This window comes from Lepus europaeus, chromosome 8 (assembly GCF_033115175.1).
Source record: "Lepus europaeus isolate LE1 chromosome 8, mLepTim1.pri, whole genome shotgun sequence".
NCBI classification, from domain to species: Eukaryota; Metazoa; Chordata; class Mammalia; order Lagomorpha; family Leporidae; genus Lepus; species Lepus europaeus.
Window position 1 is genome coordinate 64,069,375 of NC_084834.1, and position 15,802 is coordinate 64,085,176.

Genomic DNA, 15,802 nt, shown 5'->3' on the forward strand with positions numbered 1-15,802 from the left:
ATTTAGAAATACAAAGGCATTTATTATTTTTACTCCTTTTTCTGCTAAACTAATTGTTTAGAAAAAGGAGAATTATAAGCGAAGGTGACGGTTTTTTTATTCTAGGATCAGCAAGAGAAAGTGTTTGTCTCAACTTTGAAGTTGATTCCTTTGGGATGATCTTAACAGGTGTAGATCCTGCTTTGTTTGAATGCATGCCAATTGTTAGTCATCACACTCATCAAAGTCCCTCAGGCAGTGACTTTGTCAAGGTGCAAAAGCTAAGCAACATGACAATCTATGGTGCACATACACACAGAGACACATATAAACAGTATGTACATTCCTGTACAGATTGCAGTCATGTCCTTTCTCATCTTCGTTGGATTGGCAAGATCTCTACGCCAAAATGGAAAGAGGAAAGTGACACATAGGTGTATTCTGGATCTACTTATAACCTAAGAAAACCAGAACCATACCAGATTCACCACACCTATATTTTGGCTATGACAACATTTAAAACATTTGAAAGGTATCTTATCAAAGTCAATTATGGGATAGAAACACATTACATTATGTTATTTTTAGACAAACAAAAAACATCTTTAGCATCTTCTTTATGGTACAACACAGGACTTAATAAACATGCTATTAAACAGAATCCTTAGTAATAAAATACTAGTAATACACATGGGTGCAAAAAGGCCCAGAGTGCCCGTCTTAAGTTCATTATACAAGATAAGACCACAAGAAGAGGAGCCACAGTCCTTCCCTCATGCAGTCAGTGTCCAAGCTGGTCTTGCCGTTCACGCCTAGCTCTCTGTTTTCAGGAATGGGTGAAAACTGGAGAGTGCAATCAATAGTTCACCACGAAAGCATTGATGTTTCTCATCTTTATCGAAACACAATGAGAAAGTGCTAGCTGCTTTTCTTATTTCTAGGCTTTAATAAGGATTCTTAAAAATTTTTTTTGAGTTTTTAATACCCTGTTGCCCAAAAGAATGAAAGAACTAGTAACACTTTAAGATGGATATAAAGATTTCCTTTCCATTTTATTATTCTTTCTTGAGGATGATATTTATGTTGATTTTTTAAAAGTGGAAAAAGTCTACTTAAGTTTTCAATCATGCCACAAAAGTCATTGTAATATTTCTCACTCATTGATAATTAAGATGAACATTTCCTTTGTTTCTTTAATCCTTTAATTCCTACTTCCATTGAACAGAACAGGGCTTAAACTAGCAGAAAATTATTATAATACACCTGCTTCAAGCTATCAATCCTCAATCTGCTTGTTATTTTTGAAGGCATTTAAGAAGTTTCCACACTCATGTTGCATGCTGCTACATTTCCAAAATATTTATTCCAGTGGCAGCTTGTGGCTTAGATAAAATCAAGCCTCCATTTAGAAGAATATGTGGAAGATCTTTTGGTGGTCCTTTCTATAAAGAGGCACATGAAGTAGCTATGTTCTCAATTGTAACCATGTTTAAGTAGCTACTTGTTAGATTACTTTCCCAGTCTGTTCTTTCAAAGCCCTGCTTTTGTTCTCACTTGCTCCATGATTTCCATTCCTATATAACATCTATCACCCACCTATTAAGTGCCAGGTGCCCCATAGGGAACTGAGGGTATAGAAAATTAAGACACAGTTGCTACTGTCAACAACTTCATAGTCTACATCTCACATGTCACAGATGGTTTCATTGTTTCCTGAACTGCTTACCTTCCTGGTCAATGAGAAACCAACTATAACCACTTATAGGTACCATCTACATGCCATACTGGCAGTGACCATGTTTTCAATTATTTCTTCCTTTGTCTCCTAGAGCCTGGCACAGTGCAGATGCAGCACATAGTAGGTAGACAATAAATAATTGCTAAATAGGTAAGTGAAGGAAAAAGTTTAATGGGCAAGTTGTGAGAAGTTATATGTACTTATGTCTAAAAGAGAAGTTAAAGTAGCAGGTAACTTAATTCTTTGTTCTCTGGACAATCAGTCCAGTCAGAACTCATTCAAATCACCCCATTCAGATGAGAAGAGCATTTGGGAAAGACTTTCCTTAATGTCAAATAGTCTTCAAAGAACTACTCCTGTTCTACAATGATAGATTGATTTCCTTTAATAGAGATTTAGCAGAAAATGGGAGTAAGCAAAAACCCATGAGCTTGAATCTAACAAAATAAACAGTTTTATTAGGAGTGTAAATCATCTGAAGAAAAATCAAAGATGGGGAAATCAAATTAAAAGTAGTTAAAGACTGAAGCTGGAAGTAGCAAATCTATGTCCAAGTGTGTCTATGGTCTATATAATTACAGATAAGTAATCCAACAAAATACAACACAAATTGCAAAAATTAAGATGTCAATAAAAATCATTCAGGAGAAAAAATTATAAGCCTAAAGAAAACTAGCCTTTGTGTTTTTATCAACTAAAGGAAGTATCGTAAACAATAAAATGACAAGTTCTAGCCAGGAAATGTTCTTTAGAAAAAGAAGTAAGTGAAACGGAAAGGTATCAAGAAAGAAAAAAAAAAAATCAGGGGGACATGAAAGAGCTAAATATCAATAGTCAAAATGAATTAAAATGTTTATAAACCTAGCAAGAAAATATTCTGAACAAATCAGACTCAGGTAATGTCGCTGCCAAGTAACCCATACAAATGCTGTATTTTTGGAACTGCACACTAAATGAAGTATTTTCTTTAAGTCAGAAGGAACAAGAGAAATAATGATTCATTTATGGGTAGGTGCTGATGAAAAGTCTATTGATTAAAAAAAAACACACTAACTTAATTAATTTCAATTTGTTTAAAATATAGAACTGGGTGAGGATCTGAATATTTTCTTAAAAAAACCAGAATATCAAAAAAATGTCACTATTTGGATAGGTAGTAGAAATAGGGATGAGTTATTCTGGGGTGTACAAAACAATGGCCAAAAAAAAGTTGCAAGAGACATTTTATTTTGTATACCATAGGAAAAAGCGAAAGGTTGGAAGGTATGAGTCAGCGCACACACTAGAGTCAAGTGAATAAATAAGATTTTTTCATATTTTCAGGAGATTGAAAATGGTATAAGATATAGCTTGTAAACATTTGGAGGTGAAAAGAATTAAAGTTAAAATACATAATTAGATTCGTATACAGGAGATCCTATGTGGATTGAAGCTCAGTTCTACTCTCTGTGAACTTTAACCCTGAAGCCTCACCTGTCAATGAGGGATAATCCTATTACAGGTAACAGGATGTGGTGAGAATTAACTCATGTGTGAATAAAGCATATAGGATTCAAAGAATGGTTGTTCCTATCATTTTCCTTTTCTTATACTCATAAGATTTTATGTTTTGAATGTATTCAATTTACCTAAAACAATATGTGGAGAAATTAACATCTATTGAATACTGCAATAAGCCTGGAACTATGCCACATAGTTTAATATGATGTTGGAGTTTTTATTGGTTTATGAAATGTATTATTTACATAAGATATATAAAAATTCTATTATCACAGAGCATATTATAATAGATCAAGCACTGGGTCTAGTTCTGTCTGTCTTGAGTTGTTGCTGAAATCATAGGCAAATCACTTAACATCTTTAAGTTTCAGTTTTCTCCTCCATAAAATAAAACAAACTCTAAGTTGCCTTCCAGTATTCAAATGTTATCAGTAGCTTACTGTTAACTGGGATAGGAAACCTACTTAAATGTTTTATTTCAGATGTTCTGGAAGAAATCCTAATTGAAAAATAAACTGCTATTACTCTAAAAAATATATATTGTCTTTTCCTCCATGGTTAAAGTAGCTATTTTGCAGAAAATAGTACACACATGGCACTAACATTGACTTCAGACATTACAGACAAAAAAAATATGATAAAACACATTGGGCTTCTTTAATTACATATCTTACTCTTCAAATGAAAGTCAGCAACCATGCAAAGTAGAAACTCTTACTGAAATTTTCTAAATTGTGAGATACAATGTTATCACAATTTAAAAGATTAAAAGCAAAAGCAATTCACCATTATTATGCAGCTGACTTGCCTACAAGTACACAATTTGATTAGCTAAACAGGAACATGCTTCAGAGAAGGCAACAGAAAACATGATTGGGTCTTTGGAGACAACACCCTCCACCCCAAGGTTACTCATCCTTAGTTTTAATTCATCCAGGACCATGGGGTGGGGGCAGGGAGGAGGTTGCAGCATTCAGTTAGTTACTGGGAGGAAGAACAGGAAAACAAGATCATCAGGGTGCTTCAGTGATCCAAATATTCATAGCAAGAGGAACTCCAATTCAATTTGATTTCTGAGGTACAGTGAGAACACCCCACCTTGAGCTCTTTTTCTCTTCTATAACCCCTAATCCCTTCCCAATCCTCCGAATGTTATCAATGGAAAATGGTTTTGAAAAGGTACTTCAGGGCCTGGTGCTGTGGCCTAGCAGGTAAGGCCATTGCCTGCAGCGCCGGTGTCCCATATGCGCGCTGGTTCCAGTCCAGGCTGCTCCACATCTGATCTAGCTCTTTGCTAATGTGCCAAGGAAAGCAGTGGAAGATGGCCCAAGTGCTTGGGCCCCTGTGCACATGTGGGAAACCTGGAGGAAGCTCCTGGCTCCTGGCTTTAGATCAACCCAGCTCCAGCCATTGCGGCCACATGTGAAGGGAACCAGTAGATGGAAGGTTTCTCTCTCTCTGCCTCTGCCTCTCCTTCTCTGTAGCTCTGCCTTTCAAATAAATAAAATAATCTTTTTAAAAATTCTTAAAAACAAAAGGTGCTTCAAATGTGTTAAAATTATCAACCATTACTTATTAATCATAGTATTTATGTGTAAGAAAAAGTAAAAGGATGGAAATAAATGGTTTAAAGAAGAAAATATAAAACTTACTGGTTTGTAGATTGATAATGTATACTCTCATAACAAATGACTACAGAATAAAAAAAAAACTATAACAAGCAGTCTACTAGGAGCCTTTAAAAATAACTTTATCTAAACAACAGGATAATGACTATTTTTAGACCACTGACTAAAGGGTCGTCCTATAGCACAGTTTTCAAAATATTGAAAGGTTGCAATTAAAGCAGTATTAGCAAGAATGCGCTAATAATAAACTTTCAGCCTTTGGCTCACCTAGAATATGGTTTTCAAAAAAAAAGCAAAACACTAAATGCCACTAAAAATCATAGCCTTTAATAAAAGTTTAAAATAGCCAATCTGCATAATTGTGGGGAACAACATTTTTTCAGCTCTGTGTAGCACTTTGTCTTATAAAAGAAGCTGAGATGTGGAGACCCAAGCCCAAGACAGGCAGTCCACATTAATTTTGCCACAGCCTCACCTAATTTCCACTGAAATTAAAAATACCCACTTTCTCTTCACCACAGAGAAAGGAGAGCTCAGCCACAGCCATGATTTGTAGTGCGTACAGATGTTGGGATAGGTATCTTCAACACTAAAGCATCCTGAGGTGGAGCATATGCGGAAGGAGATGGCAAAAGGGGAGAGGAATAGGCAATATGATGAGAGAAAGAATATGCAGAAGTTCACCTGCTGTTGTCACGATCAAGACATGGAGAGGTGCGGCTGCAACAGAATAGATACTTTAGCACAGAGAAGGAATGGATAAAGTGAAATCTACAGAATGAAATCAGAAATGATGCTCAACTGAAGTATATAATTTATATACCAATACAATATTCAGTGGAAAAAAGATGGAAAATACAAATGAGAAACAGCTCTAAGCAAATGCTGAAAGAAGAACAAGCTATGGGGTCTTTGTGGTAACTTCCAGGTTTGGGGCTGTTATAAAATCCCTGGATATGAATTTGTAGGCTTATTCAACAATTGCTTTGGGAGGGTCACTTAACAAAGTCTCAGTATCTAAGAAGCTACAAAACATACAGGGGAATTGTAATGGAAAATAAAGTCGTTTGATTTGATGGATGTAGTTTTACCTCAAAAGCTTTTCATTCATACCTTTAATACTTTAAATGCCCTTTTGGGCTACCACAAAAGAAATGCAAACAGAAAAGGCACAATTTAAAGTATAGTTTCAATAACAAGCAGGAGCATAAACCATAAGACAGAGTAGGTAACATTAATTACCTACTAGTTGGTAACAACAACAAAACACTCTGCAAACAAAGTCTTAGAGCTTTTCTTCTATGCTTTGTGGAATGCGATCCTTCTCATTGGTCCTATCGTCTAATCCTACTATATAGTCCTAACCTTCACTCTTTGACTTAGGGGGCTACCTTTCCTTCAGCCCCTCATGTTTTCATTTGATTCACTTGTGTTTTCAAAATCTAATGATACACAAAAGTGCACATGTTCAATGGACCAGAAATCCAACCCTACAAAACCAGTTGCATTGCTACTTGCTTTAAAATGATTTTCTTCATTCAGAAGAATTTGCCTTCATGTATTTAAAGAAACTCTAGGGTGTTAATGAAATACACGAACAACTAAATTAATGGCAATATATACTTATATGAACATATATGCTGCCCAGTGAGAAACAGCCTTCTTTCCATTTCAAATATTCTATTATTTGATTAAATATATTCAACTTGTTTTTTGAAACCCTCTTTTATATTTTTGAAGCAGTTTGAAGTTCAAGGCAAAGTGGTCTTCAATATATCTTTAAGAAAGAAAGTTTTTTAAAAAACAATCACCTTGCAGACTTCATGGTAGTATAGTATCTTGTAGTATAACATAAGCAATTGATATTTAATTATTGGCTCTTGGCTGTCATAAAAACACTACAAAAGTAAAGACTTTTAAAACAACAGTATTTAAAATGAGTTACAAAATGAACTATTGGTAGGAATTTTGCCCTTGATCTGCTAATTCATTATGTATTTATTAAATGAAAAAGAAATATAAAATTCAACTTCTTGCCCAAGCTTATATTGATGTGCCTATAACTGGGAATCTAACTACTGGTTAGATTCATTGTCAATCAGTAAGTCAACTTTCCAAAAAAATAACAAAAGATTACTATCTATGTTTCTTTTGCCAGATTTTGGGCAGGCTTTTTAAAATCATTGATTGCTTTAAAATCATTGATTGATTCTCTAGAGATTGACATTAGTCCTTGGAAATGGAGAGTAGAGGTAATATCAAATCATCAATACTGCTGGCTGTTAGAAGCTACCTTCTACTCATCTGAAATCCCTTTGTTAAATTTCATAAAGTATCATACACACAAATTACTGGCATGTGCATAAACAGCTAGCTCTATTATTCACTTTATTAAAAAAAATTCTTTTTTTCTTACATTTTGGGCAGATTTTGAAGTGGCTTAAGGATTTACCCAATTAATTAAAGAAAAATTCAGCTCCTTGAAAATATATGAAAAGCTACTGTTCAGGGAGCTGGTATATAACCAATAAAATTACAAGAAATCACTGATATATAAAACAGTATAATGAGGCCGGCGCCGTGGCTTAACAGGCTAATCCTCCGCCTTGCGGCGCCAGCACACTGGGTTCTAGTCCCGGTTGGGGCGCCAGATTCTATCCCGGTTGCCCCTCTTCCAGGCCAGCTCTCTGCTATGGCCCGGGAAGGCAGTGGAGGATGGCCCAAGTCCTTGGGCCCTGCACCTGCAAGGGAGACCAGGAAAAGCACCTGGCTCCTGGCTTTGGATCAGCGTGATGCGCCGGCCGCAGCGGCCATTGGAGGGTGAACCAACGGCAAAAAGGAAGACCTTTCTCTCTGTCTCTCTCTCTCACTATCCACTCTGCCTGTCAAAAAATTAAAAAAAAAAAAATTAGGAAAAAAAAAACAGTATAATGAATGTTACATATAAATATAAAAGATATATATATATATATATATATATATATATATATCATGATGGCTTTCAAATATCATGAAACTCAGATTCATTAGGCTTTCCATGGTAATTACTATTAGAACCACTGTGTTTGTTCAAAAATTCAAAGATGACAAATTAACTGATAAAAATAGGAAGTTAAAAAAAGTCACTATTATAAATTGAATCACATTGGTATTATCATTTAGAAGATTTATAATACCTTTTGCTTAACTGATTGACAATTTGTGAAACTTTGGAACATGTGTATGGGGACTGTATCAATTCAGGATTAATGGCTATAATCTATTGAGTACTTATTCTTTCCAGGAGAAGTGCTAATCATTTAATAGACATTTAATTCTTTAAACTCCCCCCAGTATCAATAATGTAACACTCACCTAACAGATAAGTAAACTGAAACTCAGAAATCTTATATAAATTTTTGTTTAATATCACACTTTTGAGTGTCAGTGTCAGATCTCCATTCTGACCCATTTTACTTCAAAGGACACTCTTAGCCACCGTGTTTCTTTTCCACAGAGTGTCATTCATCTTCAAACAACAACATACAGATATGTTTCTTAAAAGTAGCAGGTAGGTCTGTCTTAACTATTTTCCTTGGCTTCTGGCCTAGCGCCTGGTACTCTGAAGAATTTAACAAATGTGTGAAGAATACACACATAAGTGAATGTAAGAAATAAAGGATATATGAGAAAACTGAGCATTTATTAATAAATGGGATATCTTTAACAGTCAAGTTTTACTAAGCAAAGTGTTTCATTTCTAATATTTTATATAAAAACATCTGGACTGTTGGCTCTCGTAAAAAATATCAATGTTTGGGCCCCGACAATTATGTCAGTCAGACTTAATTGGTCTAGGATGAGGAATGGACATCAGTATTTTTAAAGCTCAGAGCTGATGGTAATGTACAGTAGACTCCATATTAAATGTTTGAAATTGATAGAAAAATTAATTTATTGGAGATTCTGGTCTTAAAGATCCTTAACATGTGACTAACTTTTAACCACTGGGTGCTGTTGGGTCATTGTAGTAATAAGTCACTATTATTTATAGATGTACTTAGTTTTATACAATTGGTGTGTATATCGCTATACTTTACTGCCCTTCAGTAATTAAATAACTTCTTTAAGGATTTTTTAATGTAAATTATTTATTTGGAAGACTGAAGGCTTACCACAATCTTGATTTATTATAAATTAACTTATTAATAGCTAACGGCATCTTGTGAAAAATAATCTTGTGACTTTGTAGGCTCAATATAGACTTTAAATATTTCATTATGATTTCTAGATTCTTACACATAGGAAATCTGGTAGCAAAATATAATATCATGTTTTTAAATAATTTATTACTGTGTAAATTTTATTTATCTCATTTTGTATTAAAAACAGATTTGGATGAGGTTTGATTCATCTTTGTATTCCCCAAAACAAATCATATAATTAGGAATGAATCTTTACTTCACAAGGAAAAGAGTATCATGATTATTTTAAATATCTATATAACTAATTTTATATTCTATGTCTTTTTTGGTAGTAGTTTAGATGAAGAATTCCAGAATGTTTAGCTAAAATATCCTGGAATGTGTTCCTGAGAGATTACTTTAGAATAATAAAAATAAGAAAGGGTCCCCCACTCAAAATAGCTCTGGGGATTATTGACAAGGAGCTTGAGATAATAATTGAAAACAACATATCACACTTCATTAGGAGAAATATGAGTAGGGCTTTTTAAACTGTGCTTATAACAAAAATATGGGGACTTGATATATAATTATGACATCATTATATTATTTGAATTGAATAAAATGTAAAGAGATAGCTTATTGAAAAGCTGTGATAATTCAAAACTCCTGTAAGCAATTTATATTGCACATAACTGACTTCTTATACTTTATATGCTCTGGATGACCTGATGAAGGTAACTGAGAATCTGACTGGTTGCATTTAACTCTTTTTCATTTTCTAGCTCTGCTTCAAAGACCATAGGAACTCCTCTATACATGTGTGTGATACAGATTTCTGTAAACATCATCTTAAATACATTAATACATGAAGAAAAGCATTTATTCTGAAGAATCCATCAGTTAATCTTCACCAATAGAAACTCTATAGAAAGCCTCTTGATGTCTTAGAGACAACACATGAACAGTAAGGAGGCCACCAGTAGATTCTGGTTAGTGAGCAAGCTATTTGATGCAATTCTACTAGTTATTTTGAAACAATAGTCAGTCTTTTATGCTGAATTCATTGCTTTTTGCTGGCTTGTTTGTGTGGATAGAGTCCATGTTGGATAAAGCAATGTTATTTACATGTTTAAACAAAGGTTGCCTCCAACATAAGCCATCAGCTCAAGCTGCTGGACAAAGCTGTTATTTGCACTCCCATCTCATTTTACCTCTTGGTCTTGATACATAATATTGATTTACTCACCCTGAATGAATAGGGCTTGAAGAAAGAGCCACGTTGTCTAGGTTCTCAGTGCCCCAGCTTAGACGATAAGAATTCCTTTCTGCCTCCTTGGCTAGAGTTGACACCTACATACAAAGAACACTGGATGTAATAAAAATATTTTGCTTCAATTAAAATCAAATATGATGAAGTCTCAAAAGTGGCATCACAGGAAGATGGTATTAATTGGAATAATTTTCCTTAAAAATATAAAACCAGTGCATTTAAAATGGATCTCTTATAATGCATTCCATTTTAAATTATATTAGTGATAGCAGATAACATTAGTGTAATTGTCTTTGAAGAGTGGATTCCATCTATTTCCTTATATCCAACCCACCAAAGGTGATAAAATCAAATCTAAAGTTAAACTATTCCAGAATACACTTTGTCTTTTCTTGTAGCTAACAATTTAAAATACTGATATTTTAACCTTTATCATTAAACTTATGCCTTAAATGCATTCTAAACCACCCCCCTTTTCCTTTAATAGAGAGTGAAGTTAAAAAAAAAAATCTTTACACAAAAACTCCATGGAAGAATTCGGTAAGGCTGAAGAAACAAGCAATATACTATTTCAAAAACATTCTGCTCATTAAATAGTATAATGAACAGTTTCCATGTTTTAAGAAACCCTCAAATCTTTTATCCCAGCTTGTCAACTGAATTCAGGATTTTTCATTTATATTGAAAACTCTTGTCAGGATGTCTCTAGCATCACACAACACTTAAAAATATCTCCAGAAAGCAAAGACATACAGGCAAAAATGCACGTACCTGGTGACTGGGGATCACAACTGTGTCATCAATCATGGCACTGTCCCTCAGGTAGGAGGCATGGCTCAGAGTGTGAGACCTGTCGGAACTGAAGGATCGAAGGCTGGTAGGTTGGCAGGAGGCCATGGTCATATAGCAACAGCAGGAGTAGGTTTGGGAGGATGAAATGGTGACCCGAGCAGGAGAGTAAAAAAGCGTGCTGTTAGCCAAGAGTGCAACTTCCAGGGGGACACAGGTGTCTGTGTTGCCCTACCTCTCTGTCCAGCAGCTAAACTAACACATCCTTTGACTGGTTTCTACCACTCAATGACAAGGGCACAAGGGAATCCAAAAGTTAAAATTTGATACTCCTAATCTGATTCATTTTCTTCCCAGAAAGATTGAAACCAGCAACTGTAGTTGACTTACTGCCAGTACAAGAAATTCACACAGGAAATAATTCCAGCATAGATTGCTTAAATCTATGCTAAATGTTAACCTGCCTGCAAGTCAGAAAAAAACGTGAAGGGAGAGCAGACAGCCCTCTGAGAGCAGAACAAAATGAAAGTGCAGGTTTCATTTTCACTCATTCTTTTCCATCCTCTCCATGCCTCTTTTTCCTCTTCTCTAAGCCTGCCAGTGACTGAAAGTTGGTGCATTCCCCTGGAAGGTACAGAGTGAAATGGACTGTGGCCAGATACATGCTTCCTGCGGAAGTACGGTTCCTCTGTTTGTGCACTACAACAATGCTATTATTCCAAAGAAGAGCACTGTCCCTTTGTATGTCCGGTGTGTGGTGAGTGAAGCACCAAGAGTGTTGGTTGCTGCGGTGATGAGATGCAAGAGCACAAGAAACAGTTTCTAAGCACCAGCCAAGAACACAGACACGCTTGCAGCACAAAGACAAACTGCCAACAGACACTGACCAAACGAGCTTTGGATCAAAATCAGATTTAGACCTTTGTGATCAGTGTGTTACATTTTTGATAAATTTGAATTCAAAAGTTCTGAGTTATATATTCAAATGTGATGGGTAATTAGCATTTGCTTAGATGTAGTTTCATTTCTTCTTTGTGCAATCAAATGGCAGATTTGCCATTAGTATCTTCAATAATGTATCTTACCTAGTGTAATCTATACATATTATTCCAAGAATTAAAAAATTACATTCAAAATATTAGCTCAAAGTCCAAAGGCAAAAAAAAAAAAAAAGAGAAATGCAAGCTTTCACAATAAAAGAAATAAATTTTCATTTGCTTTTACCCATTAAATATTTGGCCAGTGAAACACTATAGAATTATGGACTAAGTGTCAATTCAGCATATTTATTAGTAGAAACTAGTTTTATTTTCTGAATATTTGCAATTTTGTAAGCCATACACTATCATCTTTATGAGCTGTCAATATAGCCAACTTCAATTATCTTTGAGGAAATCATCACTTTGGAGATTAGTTCTAGTAATCCAAGGCCTTCTCCTTTCCATTTTTCAGGTAGATTTATGCCATAGAAAAGAGATCACAAGTCTTAGAGAGTAAGTGACATGACTTAAAGGAATTGATTGTCTGATCCTATGTGTTTTTAATAAGATGAATATAATTTTGGGATTAGTTAGTTGCTATCTAGGCTCTTGGAAAAGATCAAGGCTCCTGACACCTTCAGGGCAGGAGTAGGCTGAATACTTCAGCAAATTCATCAGCAGGAGATTTAGCCCTAGCAGCTTATATTATGGCCAGTTATACAGTTATATAGTTGGTTTTTGATGGTGTACTTCATAAACAGACTACAGGCTGTTGTGACGAATATTGGTTTTACCTTGATTTTGAGACTGAGATAGAACTTAAATTATTAGGACTCAGAATAGGTGTTTGGCCTGCTAGTTAGATGTGGGTTAAAACCTATGTATCATATAGCAAAGTGGGGGTTCTATCCTCAGTTGTGGCTCTTGAACACAGTTTCTTATTTGAGTACGACACTGGGAGACAGCATTATTCTTAAGTTATTGTGTTCCTGTCACTGACACAGAAGACACGAATTATGTTCCAAAGCTCCCAGCTTTGTCCTGGCTCTACCTCAGCCATTGAGGCATTTGGAAAATGAGTCAGAGGATGGAAGCTCTGTCTGTCTTTCCCACTCACTGCCTTTCAAATAAACAAATATTTAAAAGTTATCAGGACTAGAAATTTAGCTTGAATGAGGACAAACTGAGTGGTATATAAAACCTCAAGTAAAACAGTGATGCAAATGTCTCAACTTTAAAAGAAGATACCAGGCTCTCAATTACATCTCTCAAGGTCTGACGATGACCAGATGGATTAGTCTGTCTGCTTCAGGAATGTGCTGGTGGGCCTATTGCCGGAATCAGAACACCAGTAATAAAGGTGGATTTTTTATTTCTATCTACCTGATTCTTGGGTCTTTCTTAAATCCCCAACAGGAATGAAACAGAGGGGATAGAAGGAAAGAAAGGGATAAAGTGGCATACAAGCTCAAAAAGGTGAATAGAGTAGAAGAGAAAATATCTGAATATATAGACAGAGAAGGAGAGAAGTTGGAGAAAGAGGGATGGGAAAAAAATATCAGAAACCTACGTCTAAGTACAGCATTGCACGGATTTTATTCCAGTTCACTTGGTGAGCTGCCTTCTGAAATTTTACTTGGTTATTTAGCCTATTTTATACTACTATAGTTATATATTTGTGTATATATAACTTGTAATTTCTAATTGCTCTTTTTAAATATGATGTGATAGCAACTACCTGCATGAAACAATATAGTTAGAGTACTCTAACAGTAGTGAATTAATCTATCTGACCAAATAATAACTAGCACAAAGGTCTACAATAAATCAAATCCCTGGATCAGACATTGTCCACCCTGATTTAAATTTTTACATATATGTTTAAATATTTTGCAATAGGGCTGTCATTTTTCTCACTGGGAGAAGTCTTCATGTTCAGTTAATATATTTATGGTAACATATTTATAGAAGCATGCATTTTTATTGCAGATCAGCCAAAGAACTGTCTGCTGTAGGTGCCAGAAGTTTTGTTATGTTCTTAATTTATGCTTTTCCTACTATGGAACAACAGCTTTATGTATACATACTAGTATGAAAGTATAATTTCATTGAAAAGTATAATAATTGCTATATTATTAAATGGCAATATTTATTAGACATTCACTTAATGGAGTTGAAAACCTTGTTGAGCAAGTAGATATTCAAAAATATCAATATGTTAGCCTTAAAAATGTAGATGCTTTTGTGGCTCATTATTATTTAGTGTTTTATATTGAATATGTGCAGAATTTTTGATTTGTGAATAATAAAAAATTATTTAATTATTTTTTCTATGGTCTCCAACTACACACCAACTAGGTTTGTTTAGGGGAAGCCATAGTAATTTTAATTCACCACAAGGTGGAGCTGTGACAACAAAATCTTGCCTGGGTCATGTCATTGACTTTCATTCTAGGAATATGTTCGTATCTTCTAGCTCTAATAGCTACTCAATTTAGTACATAAAAATCCGAATTTTGGAATAAATCCATAATTCTAGAATATAAGCCCCCCCTCTGCCAACATACACGCACACACGAGCAGTGAGCAGGGAAATGTGAATGTATCCAGGAAGCTCATATTTTCATGCTCTATAATACCTACCTGGGCATGATACTATTGAAAGCACACCAAATAAAGAAATAATGAAAAGGAAACATGGTTACTGAAAAAAGGTAGCCTGTTTTGAATTGCCTAAGCAAAATAAAAATAAAAATGTAAATAAAAACATGAAAATGAGATGTTGCCTGTAATTCTATTTTGGAGATGGTGAATTTATCTGGTGCTCCAGAAATGAGTGTGGGCCTGGAGATGACAGCATGTCTTGTTTGTTTTATGTCCCTAGTCTTTACCTGCTGATGTCTTCAATTTAAATAGAAGAATGAAACCATCCCCCCCCACCCCCTGTCTTATAGGAAGTATTCTAAATTCTTTCTCTACCTCAGTATTTTTAAAGAAGGAAAATGAATCAAATCAAGCATCTGTTCTAATAAAAGAGATAATGTTTAAAAATGACCATAATGTGACAATCAATATATTATTATGATTCATAAGTAATAAACATTTCATTTAATTAAAATTTGAAGTCTTTTAAGAACTTAAGAATACAAAGTCCAGGTCTATTAGTGTATCAAAACTCATTAAATGAAACACTGACTTGTGTCTATTCCCACCTCTCTAGGGTCTCAATCCTCCTGTATCCTGACCAAGGGTCACCTTCGATCTAAGTCATTGAAGCCAAAGAATCAACTTCCTCCCTCTTCTTTATCCACCTTATGAAATCCATCACCCAGGCCGGCGCCACGGCTCACTTGGCTAATCCTCCGCCTGCGGCACCAGCACCCCGGGTTCTAGTCCCAGTTGGGGCACCGGATTCTGTCCCGGTTGCTCCTCTTCCAGTCCAGCTCTCTGCTGGGGCCCGGGAGTGCAGTGGAGGATGGCCCAAGTGCTTGGGCCCTGCACCCGCATGGGAGACCAGGAGGAAGCACCTGGCTCCTGGCTTCGGATCAGCGCAGCGCTGGCCATAACAGCCATTTGGGGGGGAAACCAACGGAAGGAAGACCTTTCTCTCTCTCACTGTCTAACTCTGCCTATCAAAAAAAAAAAGGAAGAAAGAAAGAAAGAAATCCATCACCTAAACTGCTAAACTTACTCTCCAAATAGGTCTCAATTTTTACATTTCTGGAGTTCAAATTTGTACCCTCTTATAACTG

General features: G+C 35.3%; 1 protein-coding gene across 5 annotated transcripts in view; it reads right to left on the bottom strand.

The window, feature by feature from the left end:
- ANK2 (ankyrin 2) overlaps window positions 1-15,802 on the bottom strand; it is a 657,856-nt gene that overhangs the window by 54,994 nt on the left and 587,060 nt on the right. For all 5 annotated transcript variants that reach the window (XM_062199712.1, XM_062199708.1, XM_062199709.1 and 2 more), the window contains 2 exons: window positions 11,053-11,155; window positions 10,258-10,361 (listed from right to left, as the gene is read on the bottom strand). In XM_062199712.1, the coding sequence (XP_062055696.1) occupies window positions 10,258-10,361; window positions 11,053-11,155 (207 nt within the window). The remainder of the gene's footprint in view (window positions 1-10,257; window positions 10,362-11,052; window positions 11,156-15,802) is intronic.